The 21271-nt window shown below is 40.5% G+C and overlaps 1 protein-coding gene across 1 annotated transcript; it reads left to right on the top strand.

The window, feature by feature from the left end:
- Positions 1-168: 168 nt before the first annotated feature.
- On the top strand, positions 169-6076 carry bpnt2 (3'(2'), 5'-bisphosphate nucleotidase 2). Its single transcript, XM_046876819.1, has 5 exons — positions 169-842; positions 2281-2440; positions 2753-2848; positions 3001-3162; positions 3526-6076. The coding sequence occupies exons 1-5, from the start codon at positions 504-506 to the stop codon at positions 3792-3794; spliced, it is 1026 nt and encodes a 341-aa protein (XP_046732775.1). The 5' UTR covers positions 169-503; the 3' UTR covers positions 3795-6076.
- Positions 6077-21271: the final 15195 nt, after the last annotated feature.

Below are 21271 nucleotides of genomic sequence, written 5' to 3'. Positions count from 1 at the left end.
GCGCATTGTTATATACGTTTTATTGGTATCAATATGTTAACATTCTGACAAATTCCAAAAAATATTGAATTCAGATCTAATCACTATTTTGTCTTTTAAAAAATTGATGTTTAAATATGTCCTAATGCGTGTCAAAGGCGAAAATGTGCTCACTTCCGGGTTTGTCGCTTCCGGGTGTGACCCGGAAGTGGTCGTTGTGTGTGCGTGTGTGTATCAGGTCAAGCGTAGACGTGGGTTTGTGTGTGTCGCTGCGGGACTCACGTCGGTTTGGGGGGATAATCTGGTAAATGTATCGCTGTGGTGGATAATTAAAGATCCCGAGACCAGGAAGGAAGTTCTTGTAGTCGCGAGCAGGAAGCGTGTAATAAAACCCGGATGTAATGGAACTGAGAGGGAGAAGCAGTTAGCGCGCGCACATACGCCGGGTTTTTTTTTTTCCGCGATCCGAGATCCGAATCATCTTCACGATTATCTGCAGTTAGTTCCAGCTTCCAGGCAGTGCCATGGCGCCCATGGGGATCCGGCTGTCCCCGCTTGGTGTGGCGGTGTTCTGCCTGCTCGGGCTCGGCCTCCTGTACCACCTGTACTCTGGGGTCCTGTCCAGCAGACTGGCCGCTTTCAGGCAGAAGAAGACGGTGGACCTGAGGGATCTCCTCGCCTTGTCCATAGAGGCTGCAGTGCAGGGAGGCTGGGAGGTGAAGCGCATCCGCATGGAGGACACACTGGAGGAGAAATCCAAGGGCAAAACCAAAGAAGGAGCCTCAGAGAAGCTCACCATGGGGGATTTAAACTCGCACAGGAAGATGTACTACCTGATCACAAACACGTACCCTTACCTCCAGGTGAGGTTCAGCATCAGCACTCACCACCACCACTCTCAGATCATCTCAGACCACTCTCAGATCATTCTTAGACCACTCTCAGATCATTCTCAGACCACTCTCTGCTCATTCTCTAATTATCAGATCATCTCAGACTACTCTCATATCATTCTCATATCATTCTCAGATCATTCTCAGATTATTCTCAGATCATTCTCTCACTCTCAGATCATTCTCAGATCATTCTCAGACCACTCTCAGATCATTCTCAGACCACTCTCAGATCATTCTCAGACCATTCTCAGACCACTCTCAGATCATTCTCAGACCACTCTCAGATCATTCTCAGACCACTCTCAGCTCATTCTCTCATTCTCAGATCATTCTCAGACCACTCTCAGCTCATTCTCTCACTCTCAGATCATTCTCAGATCATTCTCAGATCATTCTCCGACCACACTCTGTTCATTCTCTCACTCTCAGACCACTCTCGGATCATTCTCAGACCACTCTCAGCTCATTCTCAGCTCATCTGATTCTAATCTCAGTTAATACCCAATTCATTCTCAGCTCACCCTTAACCTCATCTCTTTAACCTTCACTGCGTGTGTACGAGTCTCTTTGTGACAGTTTTCTGAAGTCTCCAGGACACAGGTTTTGTCTTAACTTCTAAAATAATGTGGGTGATGCAACAGCTGTTATTTACTATATACTTAAAATAATAAACAAAGTAATGATTAAAAAAAAAAAAATCATAATCAAGAAGGAAAGAAAAGAATACGTACAGAAAGAAAGAAAGGAAGAAAGAAGAGAATGTGGTGCTGAAAAGTGAAACAGCAGCTGTTCTTAATCGCTGTGTTGAAGCACACGGTTGATATTTGCAGTGTTGTAAAAAAACACACTCACATTTACAGCGAAACACAGTCTACACACACACACACACACACACACACACACACACACACACACACACACACAGTGTCTGAATTGCACAGAGGGTTTACTCAGTAACATGAGACGTATTTTAACAGCACAAAGCTCCTACTGTGTGTGTGTGTGTGTGTGTGTGTGTGTGTTTGAACAGTGTAGTATTTATTCACACAAGACTCGTGTCATGACCAGCTTCAGCAGCTCGTTAAAAACCCGACTGTACCATTCTGGTTTGATTTAATCGAATGCAGAGGAACAGCGGAGCTTTGTGTGTTGTGTGTTGTGTGTGTGTGTGTGTGTGTTGTGTGTGTGTGCTTTACTGCAGCTTCTCCTCTGACACTGGAGACTCCTTCTATAAAGGTTCACTGAACATCTCAGCAGTGAGACAGTAGATGTTTCCACACATGTCTGGGTTTTACAGGGTTACTGAAGATTAATAACACCATTTTGACCAATCAGAGTCCTGAAGCAGTAACATGGTCCACTCCGTGTGTGTGTGTGTGTGTGTGTGTGTGTGTGTGGTGTTCAGGTGAACTCTGAGGAACACGATAACTCGGACGGCGAGGCGACGGTGTGGAGTCGGAACATCCCGAGTGAGGTGCAGACGAAGATCCCGGAGGGCAAAGTCGTACCTGCTGAGAGTGTAACCGTGTGGATCGATCCACTCGACGCCACGCAGGAGTACACCGGTGTGTGTGTGTGTGTGTGTGTGTGTGTGTTTTTCTTGTTTTTGATGTAATTGTACCTGAATGCTAATCAACATAAAAAAAACCTTGTAATGCAAACTATGTAGAATGTCCTGTTGAAGCTCCGCCCTCTTAAACTCTCTCTCTTTCTTTCTCTCTCTCTCTTTCTCTCACTCTCTCTCCTTTCTGTCTCTTTCTTTCTCTCGCTCTCTTTTTCGTTCTGCCTGTTTATTTGTCTGTCTCTCTTTCCTTCTCTCTCTCTCTCTCTCTCTCTCTCTCTCTCTCTCTCTCTCTCTCTCTCTCTCCTTCATACAGAAAACTTGAGGAAGTACGTGACGACGATGGTTTGTGTGGCTGTGAACGGGGAACCTGTTGTAGGTGTGATCCATAAACCTTTCACCGGCTTCACAGGTGTGTGTGTGTGTGTGTGTGTGTGTGTGTGTGTGTGTGTGTGTGTGTGTGTGTGTGTGTGTGTAAACACCAGTAGTCATGTGACCATTGACATTTCTTCTCATTGTCCTTGTTCTTGGTGGTTCCTCTCATGTTCCTCTCGTGTTTCTCAGCATGGGCGATGGTGGGCGGAGGAGCGAACGTGGCACCGCGAGACTCCTACAACGCCAACTCCCCCAAGGTCATCGTGTCACGCTCGCACGCAGGCAAGGTCAAAGGCTTCATTCAGCAGGCGTTCGGGAACAATACCGACATCATACCAGCAGGGGGCGCAGGTGCTGCAGCTTTCCTTTTCTCTCATTGTCCTTTTTTTTTTTTTTTATTATCCTTTTCTGTTTTCTCTCACACACACCCTCAAAATATACAAAATATAATGCTATTAAAAATATTTATCAGTTGTCATGGCAACCAGGGATGCCGGGACGATGTCTCGACCTATTTTATACAGATCGTCCGGATTCTGTCTTGTGATTGGTCAGTGTGGATCTCTGTAGCAGCAGCACATTAGCATTTCCGTAGGGTCAGGGATATTTCCTAAATGTAACTGTAACGCGATAAAAAGTACATCATGAGGTTCTACACTCAACATCTCCCCTTCTGTCTGTCTCTTTTTCTCTCTTTTTCTCTCCCTCTCTCAGGATATAAAGTTCTCGCCCTGCTGGACGCTTCCGATGATGAGTATGAGAAGGCAGACATGTACATCCACGTGACCTACATCAAGAAGTGGGACATCTGCGCCGGGAACGCCATTTTGAAAGCGCTCGGTGGTCACATGACCACGCTGAAGGGGGAGGATATCGATTACTCGGGCTCAGAGAAGAACCCCGGTGGCGTTCTCGCCACCATCAACATCGACCACGACGCCGTGGTGCAAAAGCTGCCGGCCTGGGAGCAGAACAAAAACTGACCAAGAGGGGTCGGGGTACCGCAGACTGGAACGCTCGGGAACCGGAGACGGAACGCACAACCGGCGTTCCACACGCAGACACGTGAGCTTCGGCACGTACTTAGCGTTTAACGGCGCTCTGCTTCCGGAGTGATATTCGATGAGAGACAGTTTACGGACGGCACGGCCGCGTCGTTTACTCTTTATCTCCGGACTTTAGTTCCCCTGATCCTGAGTAGCATCTGGTCTGTAGGTGTCCATGCTAGCGGAGGTGCATCGATCCTGGATACCTAATTAGCATTAACCAATCAGGAGCCTCGTTCTTTCGCTTTGTCGTTTAAACAGGATCTTTAACGGAAAGTCAGAAGACTTTTTTCATGCCGTCTCCGCACCCAGACGGACTCACGAGCGTCTCGGTGCTCAGTGCTCGCTCAACTGACCTGCTCTCGCATCCTGCAGTCTGTAGGTGCACTCGCTTTACATCCGTCGCCATTAAATATATATGTTTCTATGTTTTATCAGGTTTTTGCTATGATCAGGAGATTCCTTTTCTCACCGTGCGGTTTGCAGTGGCTTCGGTTTTCCGTCACGTCTCACGTCTGTATTTGTTTCAGGAGTTCAGGTGTTGATGCGTCCCTGCGTACTCGAGCATAAAACGTTAGGGTATTTATATATTCTTTATTTTAAATATAACATTATGGTGTTATGAAATCCCCAGACTGCAACTCTTTTAGATGCAACATGCAGCCAAAACTTTGTGGACCCCCGAGCGTGTGCTCCTTTTTGAACTTCCACACTGTGTCCCAAAGCACAGCTGGAAAAACTGGGTGTCCGTATACTTTTGGCCAAAACGTGTATATTCGGAATTTAAATTCATTTCAGACTCCACCTGCAGCCTCGTCTCGTACGGAGAAGCAAAAGTGCTACGAGGTCAAGTGTCCACCCTGATTGCAGTATCAGATGCTCCCGTGTGTGTGTGTGTGTGTGTATGTGTGTGTGTGTGTGCTTGAGTTTAACATACACAGGTCATGTGTGTCACTAAAACAGACACCATGATACAGTGTTTACAGTGGGAACGTATTTGCGTCCGCATCCTGCTTCCTTCTGGATTCTGGTTCTCCAAGATGTTCAGCCGAGGTGAAGATCAGTACGTGTTCATAGATAACAGGAAGTCGTCACAGAGCTGCTGAATTATTCATTCTGATTGGTTCTAATATCCTTATCGTTTCTATAGTAAGAGCAAACTCTGGTTCGACACTGCTAGCGTTTCCATAGTAACAGCAAACAGTCTGCAGGGACTCGTACAGCGAACGCTGTGGTTCCGATCTCCGTATCGGGTCCACAGTAACATCGATCGCTCGTTCTGATCGTTATAGTTTCCATAGTAACAGCGGACACTGCTTCTATTTCGCTATCGTTTTCATAGTTACAGCGAACACTGGTTCTAATACCCGTATCGTTTCCATAGTAACAGCGAAGGCCGTTTCTAATATCCTTATCGTTTCCATAGTTACAGCGAACACTTGTAATATCATTATCGCTTCTACAGTAACAGCAAACGGGGATGTTAAAATCATTATCGTTCCCGTAGTAACAGCGAACACTGGTTCTAATATCCTAAGCGTTTCCATAGTAACAGCCAATACTGGTTCTAAAATCCTTCTTGCTTCCAAAGTAACAGCGAACACTTACACTAATATCGCTATCGTTTCCATAGCAGCAGTAAACCCTGGTTCTGTTATTTTTATCGTTTCCATAGCAATGTCGAACGGTTTGCGGAATCGTACACGAGTTGAACGGCGCGTGTAAACACGTGATGATTTTGTTCATCAAAGTCTATTAGTACCGTAGTCCGGTGTTGTTCCTGACTTCTCTCCAGCGCAGATGATCTCGAACACGACTCGCTGGTCCACTTCCTGTAGCCTTTCAACAGAATGACGTGAAATGTGTGAGTTTTTTCTGCTGAACTCTTCCTTCAGTCTCCTCAGTTGTAAATGTGTAACAGTTTATGATTTTTTTTTTCTTTTGAGCGGGTGTAATATTTTCAGTGTGTGTTTTATTTTTATTTCGCAATTAAAGAGCGGACAAACGAACAGTTGTGGGTTTAATGTAGCACTAGACCCTGGTCCCAGTGGCTCCTTTCCCTCCACCCTCCTGCATGAAAACATGTGTAAACACAGCACACGATCACTAAAAGTGGTTTGCTGTTCAACTCCTGCATGTGCTCTGTTCGCTATGAGTGAAGTATTTCATTCATTTCTTTGCATTGAAATAAAAAGCAACTTTTTGTTGGTGGTCTTGAATTTCTCGGAGCTGATGGACCCACTTTTTTAGATGAAGTGTTTGAACAGAACAGCTGAAATAAACTGCACTGAATCTTTCCACAGGGATGAACCTGCTCGATTTGGGCACTAGAGGGCGCAGAAGAGCTACGTTTCCACGCACCAGGATTAATTAACACTTTTGTTGCTTTTTATTCGTTTATAGTTACATCCTTCTCCTCCTCCGTCCTAAACATGAGTAAAAAAACCCATATTTACAGCTTCTGACTGATGTAAACTGCTGAAACTGGAGACTTCTTACCTGAAAACTTGACACGTTTATACGCAGCGTTACACGTGCTGTCGCTATAAAAACGATACGACGTTCGCGCAAGCACGTTAATATAATCAATAAGCTGCTGTTCGACCAATGAGAATCCAGAATTTCTGTAAAATCCGAATATTAATAAGTTTTCTGATTTAGGAATTCATCCTGTTTCTTATAAACAACCGAAAAGCACTTCAGCGTCTTTGTTTTTTTATGAGCGCATCGTAACGATGTTGAAGCAGAGCACGTGCAGATTCGCTCGTGAGCTCGAGGATCTCGTTTGCATTAATTCGGTCTCGGCAGGTGGCGTCGTGCTGCGCGCGCGCTCGGTAAAACTGCCGCCTCCTATTAGCGCCATGTGGAGGTTTTACTGTAGCGGTTTGGGCAGGTTTACTTTCTGTCGCTTTTCTGTTTACGCTGAAAACTTTGTTGCTTTTCACAAACTGTTGCCACCTTGTTTAAGTTGTAACAGAGAGCACTGGTTCGAAAATCATTATTATTTCCATAGTAACAGCGAACACATCATTATCGTTTCCATAGTAACAGCGAACACTGGTTCTAAAATCATCGTTTCCATAGTAACATCAAACACTGGTTCTAAAATCATCGTTTCCATAGTAACAGCGAACACATAATTATCGTTTCCATAGTAACAGCGAACACTGGTTTTAAAATCATCGTTTCCATAGTAACAGTTAGTTCTAATATTGCTCTTCAAATCAGTTCGTTTGAAAAGAAGGATCTACAAATAAACGATCTGAGAGGAGCAGCTCTGTGGGCTGATGTTTGTCTGAAAGCAGTTTCATGCTCAAAATTAGAAGGTAAAAAAGTTTCTTGAGTTCATTCTCGCTACACAAATCCTTCAGTGTTCCTTAAAATGATCAGGAAATGACGCAAGTGGAATTTTGATGTCTTTGTTTTGGAAGGTGTGGAGACCAGGCTCTTATTACATGAGTGTAATAGACAGCTTGTGTGAGAAAGTCGTCATCATCAAGATGGATTTTAGAAGCTCAAAAAGGGTTTTGTTCAGAAACGTTTCAGTATTGAATAGCAGAGAGAGAGAGAGAGAGAGAATAACACCAAAAAGACGTTTGGACCTAAAGAATTGTGGTCTTTTGAAGAAATGCAGAATGGAAGCACTCACACGTCTTGTTATAAAATGTACTGAATAACGGCTTAAGTGTGCGTTATGCTAATCAACATGCACACTTGGGCCAAAAGTTTGTGGACACCTAAACATAAGATTTGCATGTGCTTCTTTTTAAACATCTCATTCCACATTTATTCCCGATTCACTCTTATAATAAGCTCCACTCTTCTGGGAAGATGTTTCCTGAGATGTTCTGGATTTGTGTGAGATTTCATTCATCCACAAGGGTGTTGGTAAAGTCAGGTACTGAAGTAGGTGAGGTGAGAAGACCAGGTATTGCATACTAATGCATGGCCTTGTAGAACTTCTTCACATATAAAACAGATAGGTTTGAAGAAGTTATTTGAAAACTGGAAGCCAGGATTTGGGAGCAAAGCAACATGATGGTTTGGTAGAACTTGAAGGAAGGTTGAAAACGAGTCATACAGCTTCATTCTGGATCAGATGCAGAGGTCAAATGTCCCTCAGAAGCAGATCTGCCAGGTTTTACAGTAGTCCAGTCTTGACTTGCCGAAGAACTGAACAAACACCTGACTGGCACCTGTGTGGACAAAATCTCCTGATGTTGTAATGAAGAAATAAAAAAACTAGCGCTCGCATGTCACGCTAATGCTAATGTCTCCTATGAATAAAACTGGTCATGTGCTTGAATTGCGTCGATGCGACAAAGTTGAGAGAAGTTGAACTTGGTAGATGGGATATCGATGAGAGTGAGGTGAGTAGCCTTGAAGCACTCATCACACCCCTCTGAGTGGCACCACACTCCCTCCGAACCGCTCGCATTGCTCGATTAAACCCACCTTCTCTCAGGGGAAGTCACGCATCAAGATTCTTCTCTGTTACTGCACCCGGGTGGTGGAACGAACTTCCCCTGGGTGTCTGACTCACCGGCTGACTCGAAACGAGAACTGAAAAACTATCCTACATCTACACTTTCATGTAGACTTCAGTCCACACTGTGATACGAAAACATTGTTTACAAATTGATCCGCTTTGGAGAGCATTTAAAAAAAAAAGCTACGTTTTTGTTGAGTGAAAACGTCGGTCTCAGTGTGGACATGGTCCTTAATCTTCATGAACTCACCTTCATCTTCAACTTCGTGAACCTTGTAAACCAGGATGGATTTATGCTCTTCTGTAAAAGTCATTCTGTGGTCAAGTGTCACAGAAAGTACACTTTCTTAATGTCCATCAGTTCTGGCTAATCTAGAACACACTCCTAAAAATGAGATAAAAGCTATAAACGTTTAGTTTCTCTAGATGGACAGTAAGAACTCTGAGGCTCTAAGTTCACCAGTCCACTGTTACTTAATGTAGAACCTTTAAGGGTTCTTTGAGTGAAAAAACATGTTATTGTTCAAGGTAGAACCCATACGAGATATAAAATGAATAATTTCTTTATATTTCAAACCCTTAAGAGTTCTTCAATTGTTCCTCTCGGTGGAAGAATTGATCTACATCCTCAAAAATCAGAAACAGTTCCAATAAAACACTTTTAGGAAGCTAAGAGCTTTGAACTGTCCATTTATCTTTTAAAGAACCCCAAAAACTGAACTATGGGAAACTTTTAAATGTTTTAGGAGAACCCTACATTCTCCTCGACTGAGAACGTGGAGGAGAACCCTACATTTTTAATAAATGTAGAACCTTTAAGGATTTTTTGGTTGCAGAAACCTGGAAATGTTCATTCATTTTTTGGTTAATTAGGAAGCTTTTAAGGGGTTCCTTAAATGTTCTTCTTCAGAAGCTCGAAAGTGTTTGTCAGAAAGTGGTCCAACTGGAACCTTGCTTTGAACCTGAAAATCTGTAATTATAAAATAATAATAAAATTCTCCATTTAATTCTTAACAGTTCTTCAGTTGTTTCTTTCTGTAGAAGTTCTCAAAAGGTCTAAAACCTTAAAAATCAGAAACATTTCCAATAAATCAAAGCGGAAAAGCCCATAATTATCTGTTTATCTTTTGAAGAACCCCCAAAAGAGCACTGTGGTAAACGTTTAAATGTTCTCCATCAGCAGTTCCCAATCAGAAAGGTTCCTCTCTTTCAGAGGATCTTGGTGTGCACCATGTGTAGAACCTTTAAATGCAGAACCTGCTAATGTTCCATGTAGAACCCATATGATAACAGGTTCTCCATGGAACAAACGTTAGCAAGCATTGAATGTTTATTACATATTAGTTAATTAAAAACCCATTAATACTTTTTCCGTATCTGAAAAAGGCCCCAAATAAAACCACTGTTTGAGGAACCATTAATAATCGAACAAAAAAAAGTCAAAACGTTTTTGTGATTGTTCTGTGTCTCCAAATCTATTCACAAAAAAGTGTCATTTTCAGCGCAAGTCACAAGCCAGATGTTTGTGCGATGGAGCTCCGTCGGCTGAAGGACATCAAACTCGATTAGAATTTGAAAACCATCTAAAATATCTGTAGTGTTTTTATATATGGGATGAATTATATAGTTATGATTCAATAATGCACCTCTGTCAATCAATCCACACCCCACTGTAGAAAACCTGAAAAAGATCTGACGTCTTTCGTTCGTTCGTGACTGCGTTTTTTCCCCCTCCTGTAACAGACGCTTCCTTTGAAGTGCAAACAGAGCTGGAGTTTGGGGGCAATAACAACACGGCGGTCAGGCAGTCACAGGCTGTATATACGAGGGAAAAAAAAACCTGGAGGGCTCGCAGCGGTGTAATTATCTTCAAACAGGCAATGCGGAAAATGATAATGCCTGTTTTGTCACCTTCGTCACGGTCCCCACCTACGTCTGATACAGTGAGACTAATTAAAACAGAGGCTGATGTACAAACTGGGACTTGTGTAGCATTTAATACGAATCTATTTACGTTATCATCACGAATGGTCCATCTGTGGAAAGAAGTGACTCACTGTGATCATGTGATGACTTCGAAAAAATGAAATGATCATATCCTGTAATTACAAGTCATCATTTCTCATTACATATCACTTTTTAATCATTATTCCATCATTCCGTTTGTTTTGTACAGGAATCGAAACAATGGATGTTGTCCAAAAGCAGCTTTAGAGATATAAATAGAACGTGACCTCATAAATATCCCTAATGGGCGACTGTAACTCCCTGAAGCTTCATGAGGAAGAAACCTTGAGAGGAACCAGATTTAAAAAGGAACCTCATCCTGAGCACCAAATGTCCAACTGCAGCCTCCAACCATTGTCGCAGAAACCCAAAAAAGAATCATAATAATATTTATATAATATCTATATGGATTCGATTTTTAAATACTAAATGATTAATGCTGATTAGAAGTAAGTCATTTTTTTTAAAAGCTTTAATTTTCCAATGAACCACTATAGGATCCTTTTTTTCCCTTTTATGGAAACTTCTATGTAGAACCCAAAAACGTATAACATGCTCCAATAAAATGTTTTTGGGAAGCTAAGGAGACTTACATGCCCAATGGGCCCATAGGAAACCACATAAAAATTCCCCATGGATTAGAAATGAGCTCATCCATATTAGAGGTTGTAAAATTCACTGATTCGCATCGAAGCATCTGCATAAAATGTTAATGATGTGACGCATCGGTTTTAAAAAGTGTGCATTAGATACTGCGCTATACTTTTTATTATTTAGAAAGCGACCAATAATTTGAGACTGATATTTGTTATATAAATTAATTTCTCCTTGCTTAACTGTTTCTCGAGCGCGTTCTCTAAGCATCACTGCTGCTACGTGAATATGACGTATCACAACACTACGGAGACCGAGACGTGTCCTAAGAGTCATATAGAATACAGATTAACATGGCAGAGGTAGAGCTGTAACTTCCTGCACACACAACAAAAAAAGAACGTCTTTTCTTTCTTTTTGCACTACAAAGGCATGTTTGGGAAAGGGCCATGCGTTAGATGTCAGAAGGCACTCGAGTAAATTGGTGATTTGCTGTCTGTCAAATAAAAGTGAAGCATCAGTATCATATTGAATGGCAGAGCATCATATTTTATTCATTGCATCATATTGCATTGAGTTGAAATGAATGGAAATTGTATCGCACTGCATCGTAATGGGGGTGAATCGTATCGTATCGCACCGGTAGCGGCTTAATATGTATCTTTAATGTATCGTACTGTTGGCTATGCATCGAGATGCGACTGGCATCAGCCTCCGATATGGAGATGCACATCCTTAATTTATGCACAACATTAGAGTAAAATTGGAAACTTTCTCCATAGATTGTCACAACATTGAAGGTTCTAAATAGAACTCTTCTAGGAACCCTTATTTGTTCCGTTATATTTTAAAGAATCCCCAAAAAATGCACCAATGTTGAACAAACTCCTTGAAACTTTCTTCACTTATTCTTCTGGGGAAACTCTTCAAGGTTCTGTACAGAACCCTACAACAATGCGGTTTGCATTCAGAAAGGTTTCCAATTAGATCTCTTACGAGTGCACCATAAAAAACAAGTGTAGAAAGTGGAAATATAGAACCTTTAAGGGTTCTTAGGTTGCAAAACCTTTTAAGGTTCCACGTAGAAGCCGCATGAGAAAGGTTTCTAATGGGACCCCCTTGTGGCAGCTTAGGATCTTCAATTATCCAACAAACTCTGTATATTCTTTTCTATTACAACCTGTAAGAGTTCTTCAGTTGTTCCTCACTAGGGAAACCTTAAAGGTTTAACGCAGAACCCTAAAGCTTTCAGAAAAGGGTGCAGGCATGTTTTAAGGGCGTTAAACACAAGAACTCCTGATGAAGTTTTTTTGCCTCTTTGGCATAGCGATTCAAGTTTGAGTTTGAGAGCAAAGTTCGAGCAAGACTCGGAGGGAAACTTTGCCCAATGTCAAAGAAACACTTTGTCCTTTCTTTTCTCCGACGACAACAGTCACATGCTAATGTGTACGTTTTTGTCTCCTCCGCGGTGTGTCCCTCCCCTGTGGCCAGCTCCAGGCCCTTTCCATTCCATCGTAACGTCTCGTCATGTGGTAGTCGGCATGTCTGTCTTCCTCAGGCATCAAATAATTATCCAGACCATCTGCCTGCAACTCGGATGCAGATGGAGAGACCTTGACACCCCTCCATTTTGCCCATGAGACAAAAAAAGTCTCTCTAAATCGGCAAGACGTCGATTTTCTGTCAGCGACAAAACCTGAAGAAAAGACGAAGCAAAAAGACGTGAAAACTTAATACACGGAGCTGTTTTTAGTGTAAAAATGCTTCTTATGGATCACAAATGGATAGAAACGACCAAATAATTCATTATTATTATTATAAATATATATATTGTTAAAATGACTGCATTCAATAAATATATATAAATTTATAAGCTCATACTTTGCTGCCACTTTAACACTTTAAAAATATATTTTTTATATGTTTATATAATTGTTTTGTAAAACTTCCACTTTCGGTAATGCAAACTTATTGATACAATACACAAAAATACATTTTATTTCTCAATATGGAAAGTTGTTTTACCAGGAATTACAATTAATTTTGTGAAATTATTGGCACCCCTTCTACAGTATATCCAATAAACAGCCTAATTGCAGTGAGGATTTTCCTGTAACATCTAACAAGGGAGGCCACTAATTTAGCTGAAGATGTATTAAGGGGCCTGCTAACAATTAAATGATTATAATTATTGTAAACAGGGACTTTTATTGTTAAAAAGTTTTGTGTGTAACATTTATTTTAGACATGACTGAATTTTTTTTTTCCCGGGGGTGCCAATACTTTTAGAATTTACTGTCTTTAAACCTTTTGATTTATTTATCAGGTTATTTATGAAAGACAGATGTGGTTCAGATGTGTCTTAAAGGATACATTATTTAAAAAAAAAAAAAAAAAAGGACTCATCAATGTCAATGTCTATATGCTAACATCCAGAAATATTAAATCATGAACTAAACACTATTAAAGCCTAAACATTGTTAGCATTATATCAGTTAGTAAAACCATCATCAGGAGGCTAAAGTAAACCATATAAAAATATTTGCATCATCACAAGGGCAGCTAGAAAACTGTGTGAAGCTAAATATCACTGTTTGAATATCAAGATGGCTAATATACAGTAGATTAGCTAGAACTATTACTAGATGCTAAAGCCTATAGCAAGCTAGCTAATGTTTTGAAATTATATCACCAAACAGAACCTGGTTTTCAGTTGCATTGGCATTAAAAGAAATTGCTACAAATAGGGTTTGAATTGTATCTAATCACAAAAATATATATACTTGGCATTCGACTTAGCAAACGTGAGCACCTGAGCATATAATTCGTATGTGCTTTTCTCTTTCTACGTTTAATCTCCATGTGCTGTTATAAGAACCTCCACTCTTCTGAGAAGATGTTCCACTAGATTTTTGTGGAGATTGGCGGAGATTTATTCAGCCACAGGAGGTCAGGTAGTGATGTAGGTGAGGAAGTGAGGAGGCCTGGGGTGCAGTCAATGTTCACATTCATCATGTTCACTACCAACCCATGTAATCTCCATGTGCTGTTATAAGAACCTCCACTCTTTTGAGAAGATGTTCCACTAGATTTTTGTGGAGATTGGTGGAGATTCATTTAGTCACAGGAGGTCAGGTAGTGATGTAGGTGAGGAAGTGAGGAGGCCTGGGGTGCAGTCAGTGTTCACATTCATCATGTTCACTACCAACCCATGTAATCTTCATGGAGCTGGCTTTGTGCACATCCTGGAACATGTTTGGGTCTCCTAGTTGAAGTGAATCAGATCCATACACATCCCATGCAACTGTGTGCTTTTAGGTTTGTGGCAACAGTTTGGGGAAGAACATCATGCTGTTGGAAAAGTCACACTGGATAAAAATAAAAGCCTGAGATGTTGCATGAACTCCAACAACTCCTGAATTATGGTGCATTTAAACACCAAACTTAAATCAGGACCCTGGTGAAAATAGCCTGAGTGTGTTCAGCAGGTGTGAGTGATCCTTGTACCGATTGTGTTCGGACATGAAAATGGACTATCGATGGATGAGAAGAAAAACATGAAAAGCTCTGAGGTTGTTGCTTTTAAAGCCTTAGGGCTGTGTGTGAGTCCAAAAAATTCTCATTTGAAGGACTAATGTATGCAAAAACGATTCCTGGCCTCATCAGGAAGAGGGAGATTTCTTAATCATGGTAAAATCGCATGAATAATAATAAGGTGAGAAGGAGAAAAGAAAAAGACGCTGCGAAATCAATTGGGTTTTCGGAGATGAGTTCGGATGGTCGATGTTCGGGAGGCCCAAATGTTCTGTTAATGTTTCATCCGATTGGACCGCCTGTGTTATTCTCAATTATAAAAAAAAAAAAAAAAACTATATAGTGTTGCATAAATATTCAGATCTTTAGCATCGATATCATTCACAAAATTATATACATTTTAAAAGTATTATACAATATACAACTATATAAAATAAGAGTTCTGTGTGGTTTAAACGTCTGGGATTTAAATGTGTATAAATATCAAAAATCAGCACTATTAAAACTTTTTTATCAACTTCAAAACTATTGGCACCCTTCCTTAAAATGAATGTATTTAAGGAATATTAGAGATCGAAGCTTAGTGGTTAAAGAATTGAACTTTGGATACAAATGTTGTGAGTTGAAATTCCCAGCCACACCACACTGCAATTTCTGGGCCCCTGAGTAAGGCCCCTAACCCCATATCTGCTCATTTGTACGAATGAGATAAGGGCGTTTGCAGAATGAAGTAAATGTAATAGAGTTTTAAAGTAAAACCCGAATATTCAGAGCTACAACTGTGATGTGACTGTGATTTCCACTGCATTCTTTCCATCTTTTTTTCTTTAATGTCGTTTAAATCTATTGCTCAGGGTTTTCTATATAAAATAACATTGGACTTTTTCCAGAAATGTACTCATTATGACTTCTTATGATTGCTTTGTGATCTGCATGATTCTGTGCATTCAGGTACACTGTGGAACTTTCCAGAAAAGGTGTATTTATATTTCCCCTGATCAGTATTAAGGGCAATTTTAGGTAAAGATTCGTGAGATTTCAGTTCCAGATGAAATGAAATGGAGTTGGATGGTGAATATTTAATGATGCGCTGAACCGAACAATACCGTCACGATGTTCCAATGCTAGAATGTACAATCTGCGGAAAATGGAATAAAGAAACGGAAGATGTGATCGAGCAGAAAAAACTTTAACGCAGTTATCGTAAATGATAACCTGATTACGCCTCAGAACAAAACTTGGAAGTGTGGGTGCTATCGTTAGCTCTCTTTCCGTTCGCTTCTGGAAATTTCCCATGATTCTGAGAGAGGATCTGAAGAGGTGGACGGCAGACGGGTCTCATGACTCATATCTTATTATTCTGAAGACCTCCAATCTGATGTATTATGCACTCTATTCACAGGAGCATGCTGATAGCCGGGGAAGTTATTATCAAGCGAGAGAGAGCGAGAGAGAGAGAGAGAGAGAGAGAGAGAGAGAGAGGGTAATCTAGAAAACAATAACTGTAAAGTCAATAAAATTGACTGGGCAGGGACAAACAGGAAGGAAAAGCAATCTGCACCTTTCATGTTGGCTGAGAAATGTATAAAGTGTTAAGCTGACACTTAGTCGTCTTTATTGTCACCCTGTAATAGATTTATTAAGCGTTCAGTCGTTTGTACGGAGAAATCACCCCTGCAGTCGTTCTCTCGCTAAAAGCTTTAGGTGCTAAAACACGAAAACTCACTTGTCTGCTTTCAGATGTGATGGATGATGTGTACGCTGCCAATCAGGAGCTCGTTTCTTTGAGAGACGCTCGTAGTGATGCTTTAATGCACTGCAAAGTGTTCGGAGAGAAAAGCTGCAGCTCCTTTGAAGGAAGTTTTGCAGGATTATGTTCAATATCCGAACAATATCCAAACAATTACTGTTCATCCGCAGAGGTGTTTATGACGGGGATCGCTCTGTGTAAATCTCTCACACAATCATGGCTTAGCTCTGTGTGTGTGTGTGTGTGTGTGTGTGTGTGTGTGTGTGTGTGTGTGTGTGTGTGTGTTCAGTTCACGTTTAGTACTGTGTCAAAAATATGAGTAGATTTTTATTTTATTATAATGTTTTATTTATTTATTTATTTTTGTTTTATTTAGTTCGTATTTATTCTCGTTTTAGTTTTTAATTTCATATGAAGAAACCTTGATAGATAGATAGATAGATAGATAGATAGATAGATAGATAGATAGATAGATAGATAGATAGATAGATAGATAGATAAATTTTTGATTGGTTGATCGATTGACTGATTGATTGGTTGATTGATTGATTGATCAAACAAATGATAGACGGACGAATGGACGGACGGACGGACAGACAGACAGACAGACAGATTAATTTCATATGAAGAAACCTTAGATAGATAGATAGATATTCACAGCAGCCACTTTTTTGCTGCAACTCCTTTGACCTTGACAGGGTCAACATCACTTCAGATTCTTCACTTTTCTTGAGATAATTTTTTCACTCCTAAACTCTTTACAAAAACAAACAAAACACACTGTGTTTTTTCCTTTGGTACTTTAATGACTGTGATTTTCCCATCAGTGCTGTATTAGAGACAGACAGGCAGACAGACAGACAGACAGACAGACAGACAGACAGACAGACAGACAAAGCGATGTAGCACTTTTTATTTAGACAGAAGAACAGACAGGGTCGTTATGGATCAGAAAGTGTTTAGTTATTCCCAGCTGTGCAAAAGACATGGAACTACATTTTCCTCCATTAATAGTCCTTTTCTTCTTCTTCTTCATCTTCTTCCACTCAGCAAATCTCAAATGCAATCAGTTTGAATAATTATAATAGAAATAACATGCAAATGAATTGATTTGACATTTTTCTCTTCACACCCACTTCTCGGAGATGAGATTCATTTGGGTCGAAGGTTTAAAAAGAGGCGTTGCGTAACAATGGAAAAGAGAAGAAAGGACAAGAAAAGATGGGAGATGTTTGCTAGGCTAGCGTGGCAGCTGCTAACACATTGGATTTGGTTTAATCACTAATTATGGCTAATTTGTGTCCAAATTTAAAGAAACACACCAGCATTCAGGCTGACAGCTAACCTTCCCAGATGTCAGCCTGGTGCTGGAGAAGGTTAGCATTCAGCTACAGGTTGTCCTCCTCAATTCCATTAAAGTGGGGGGAAAAGGTCAAGAGGAAAGGTTCTATTCCTGCCTTGAACTTCAACATCTCAACAAGCTAATTCTTTATTTAACTTCACAATCAATCACTTCAGATCTCACTACAAAGTGCTAATTACCATCTCAGCCATGTTCCTGAGGTAGCTCACTAGATAGGGAACATTTTGAAGACTTATTTTTTTAATAGACACCTTTCTTATCACTATATACATCATATTAGGTAGACCTTGCTAGAACTGGTTTTAACAATAATGCTACCAAAATTCTTGGTTGTTACATAAAGTTATAGCATTGAGCCAACCGTTAGCTAGCTTGCTAGACACCTAAGCAGACAGTAATAGGTAATTCAATATTAACCAGCTTGATTGTTAGCTTCATAAAGTTGGCTTATTTTTGGATTGCACTTGGTTGCAATGTAATAATAATAATTAGCTAACTGTTAGCTAACTTCTTGTATAATAGTTAAGCTAATGATGCTAGCTTACTAGCATCTGGTTTTAATAATAATGCTTATTCAATTCTTGACTGTAATGTAATTCCAGAACTATTAGATAGCTTGTTAGACACTGTAGCAGCTAGTAATAGGTAATCGAATAATAGTAATAGAAATCCAATCGAATCTTAGCTAGCCATTTAGTTAGCTTCATAAAGTTTGCTAGAGTTCGGTTTTCTAATTGGGAAACAATAATTTAACAATAACTTGTAAAAAAAATTTATTACTGCCAGAATTTATTTGTTGTAGACCAACAATCTGAGAACTGAACAAGCAATGAGTCAAGAACGAATATTAGTTTTCCAGGCCAACTATTGGTATTGCAAGATCTTGATGCAGAGACGAATCTTCAGGAATGTGTTTTAGATTAACTAGCCTGCCATTTTAAATTGTCTGGTGATATCTATGGAGAAACAGGAGCATCTAAAGGAGGATCAGATAGAAGGAATTAGCATAGAAATTCTCATTGAGAGACAATTATAGCAGGAGAAAAAAAGAGGACAGAGTGCTGAGCCTTTTGGGACACCAGTGGTTAACCTGAATAAAGCGGACTTGTATTCCTTCAATGTGACCTTACATGGTTATCTTTCTGTGTCAGAAGCGGACCATTACCATGCTGGTCCACATGGTCTATGAGGATGTTCAGGAGGGTCTTGTAATTGATCCTGCTGCTTAACCAGTTAGGACCTTGTAGGTACTGTAAGTCTAGGTAGGAGGTGTTAATTGTAGTGATACCAGTTGTTTTTGGTTGGTTGTTGATTTCATGAGGTCCTGCTAGCTTGCTAGCAAACTAAACTAGCTGAAGTGTATATCTACAGCTGGGTAGTAAAAAATAGGCTAACTTATTACTAACAGCTAAGGTGCAATTTTAGCACAGTTCCTTGTTTCTAAGGGTAGCTGTTAATAAAAAAAAATGATGATTTGTCAATTACGGTTTAAAAAATGTTAATTTTAATCGAGCATGAAAGCAGGTTGATATAGAAATAAGTATAAGTTTTAATTGGATCAATCTCATTCTTCATCCATTATCACACAAAGTGTCACTGAACAAAAGCTGAGACGGCTTCAGCTCCTCGTATTAACCTTGTTAGCGATGATACACGGAGATCCAGGGCCATGTGACTCCCCACCGTCTAAATCTATCCATCTGGACACAGCCATTTCGAAGAATTACCTCCATCAGCGTCCACTGGCTTTGATGAAAAATAATAGTAATTATCCCAAATGTCTACTCACACAGTATAAACACGGTCGGTAATGCATTTTCCGACCCCTGGGGTCCGTGGCGGTACGGTCCAGGGCCACGCCGTCCGCCGCTCACTGCCCCTCTGCAAAATTGGAGCAGCGCATTACAATTACAAAGCATCCATTCATCAAAGCTGCGGACACGTTAAGTGTTTGCGCCGAGACGAGAAGGTGGCAGGGGTGATTTTAACCTGATGCACCAGTCTCGAGCTGATACGATAATGGAAGAGTTGGCAACATGGGCATATGAGGAATCTGACAACTCTGTGGGGCATATTCTGTGTGGCGCATTTGCTAATGCTAGTCAGCTGGGATCAGGGTGGTGGACTGGGGCAAACACGCTGTTTAATTTGATTTAAACGATCGAATTCTGGATTCTGATTGGTTTAGACAGCAATTCCTCACACTAATCTATAGGAGCAAGAGTATTGGAACACCTGGGTTGAATTCCCAGCTAATGTATGACTTTGTTTTATGACTTTCCCTTTGGGATGAATAAATTGCTCTATTTACCGTATCTATTGCTGCCTCACAGTGGATGGAGGTAAAATGAGGACGATCAAAACGATCTTCCCAAACAATGAAAAGCTCCTCATTCAAACTCGCTTTCTGAAACCGTGTCCTTGTTGTGAAAATATTTATTTAAATGACATTTATTTAAGTCCAACTTGTGGCTCTTTGTTTAATTTGCTGCACTTAGCAAAAAACTGTGTTTTTTCTTTTTCTTTTTTTTTTGTCCCTCCAAGACGCATTTAAACCATTTCTTGTATGAGCCCTGATTAGCATACATAATTAAAATTGTATTGGAATAGAATCTCGCCTGCACTTTAAAAGACATTAATTCATATTTACATAAAACATTTACGAAGGCCAAACGGATCTCGGCGCCACTTAACACTTCGCACGCACAAACACAAAAAGTGACGGATGTTTTTGTTGTTAAAGATTTTATTATCGCTGTTTTATGCGGCGTTGCGCAAAAATACCCGACTCTGCTCTCCAAAAGACGGTTCATCCTGAAGACTTTTATTCGTCTTATACTACGACGTTCCTGAGAATGAACTTTTTAAAATTTATTAAAGAACAACAAGCCACGCTTTCCATCCATCACACTAGTTCCTGTTCTCACCTGCTATAAAAACCCCGCAACTTACCTGCAAACTAAAAACTATTGTCGTCTAATGAAAAAGCCACTCAGGAGCAGAAGGTGGCCTTCTTCTAATGATCAGACAAAGTAAAATATTACATTATGGCCAATTTGGACACCTAACCATTCATCCTGATCCACATTTAGTCTACAGTTACTGTTATAATAATCTCCACTCTTCTGGGAAGATGTTCCACACATCTTCAGATTTTGTGGAGATGTGTGTTTGTAAAGTCAGGTACCGATGTAGGTGAGGTGAAAAGGTCTGGGGTGCAGTCACCCAAAGGTGATCAGTTAGGTTTAGTGCTCTATATCAGGCCTATTTATCAATAGCTTTATAACACGCCAACAGATGGCAACACAAGGCCACACACACAGTCACAGGAAGCACCGACCTTCATAAGTCAGTGTGCCAAAAGACGTCATAATGTGTACATCGGGAGCTGTGCAACTGGCCCTATTCTCTCACCGACCTCCTCACACGTGAGTTTCTCGACACAAACAACATGATCTCACTTCCGCACCCACCCTACTGGCCAGATTTGTCTCCTGCGGACTTCGCTCTCTTCCTGAAGATGAAGAACTGCATATCTTCTTTGCATGTATAGCATATCTTAATGGAGATCTTCTGGCATTGTCATGCTAGAATAGGTTCGGATCTCCTAGTTCATGCGAAATTAAAATGTCATGCTCCAGCATCCAAAGACGTCCGATACAATTGTGCGTGTGAAC

The sequence above is a fragment of the Silurus meridionalis genome, chromosome 20 (genome assembly GCF_014805685.1).
Source record: "Silurus meridionalis isolate SWU-2019-XX chromosome 20, ASM1480568v1, whole genome shotgun sequence".
Classification (NCBI taxonomy): domain Eukaryota; kingdom Metazoa; phylum Chordata; class Actinopteri; order Siluriformes; family Siluridae; genus Silurus; species Silurus meridionalis.
Note: the sequence above shows the minus strand (reverse complement) of the source record. Positions and strands in the feature narration are given on the sequence as shown.

Bases quoted from the DNA above. Each gene is read 5' to 3' on its own strand.
- bpnt2 (XM_046876819.1), top strand. From the start codon at position 504: ATGGCGCCCATGGGGATCCGGCTGTCCCCGCTTGGTGTGGCGGTGTTC. The intron at 2,441-2,752 runs GTGTGTGTGTGT...TCCTTCATACAG, and splicing joins CGCCACGCAGGAGTACACCG to AAAACTTGAGGAAGTACGTG. The intron at 2,849-3,000 runs GTGTGTGTGTGT...CGTGTTTCTCAG, and splicing joins ACCTTTCACCGGCTTCACAG to CATGGGCGATGGTGGGCGGA.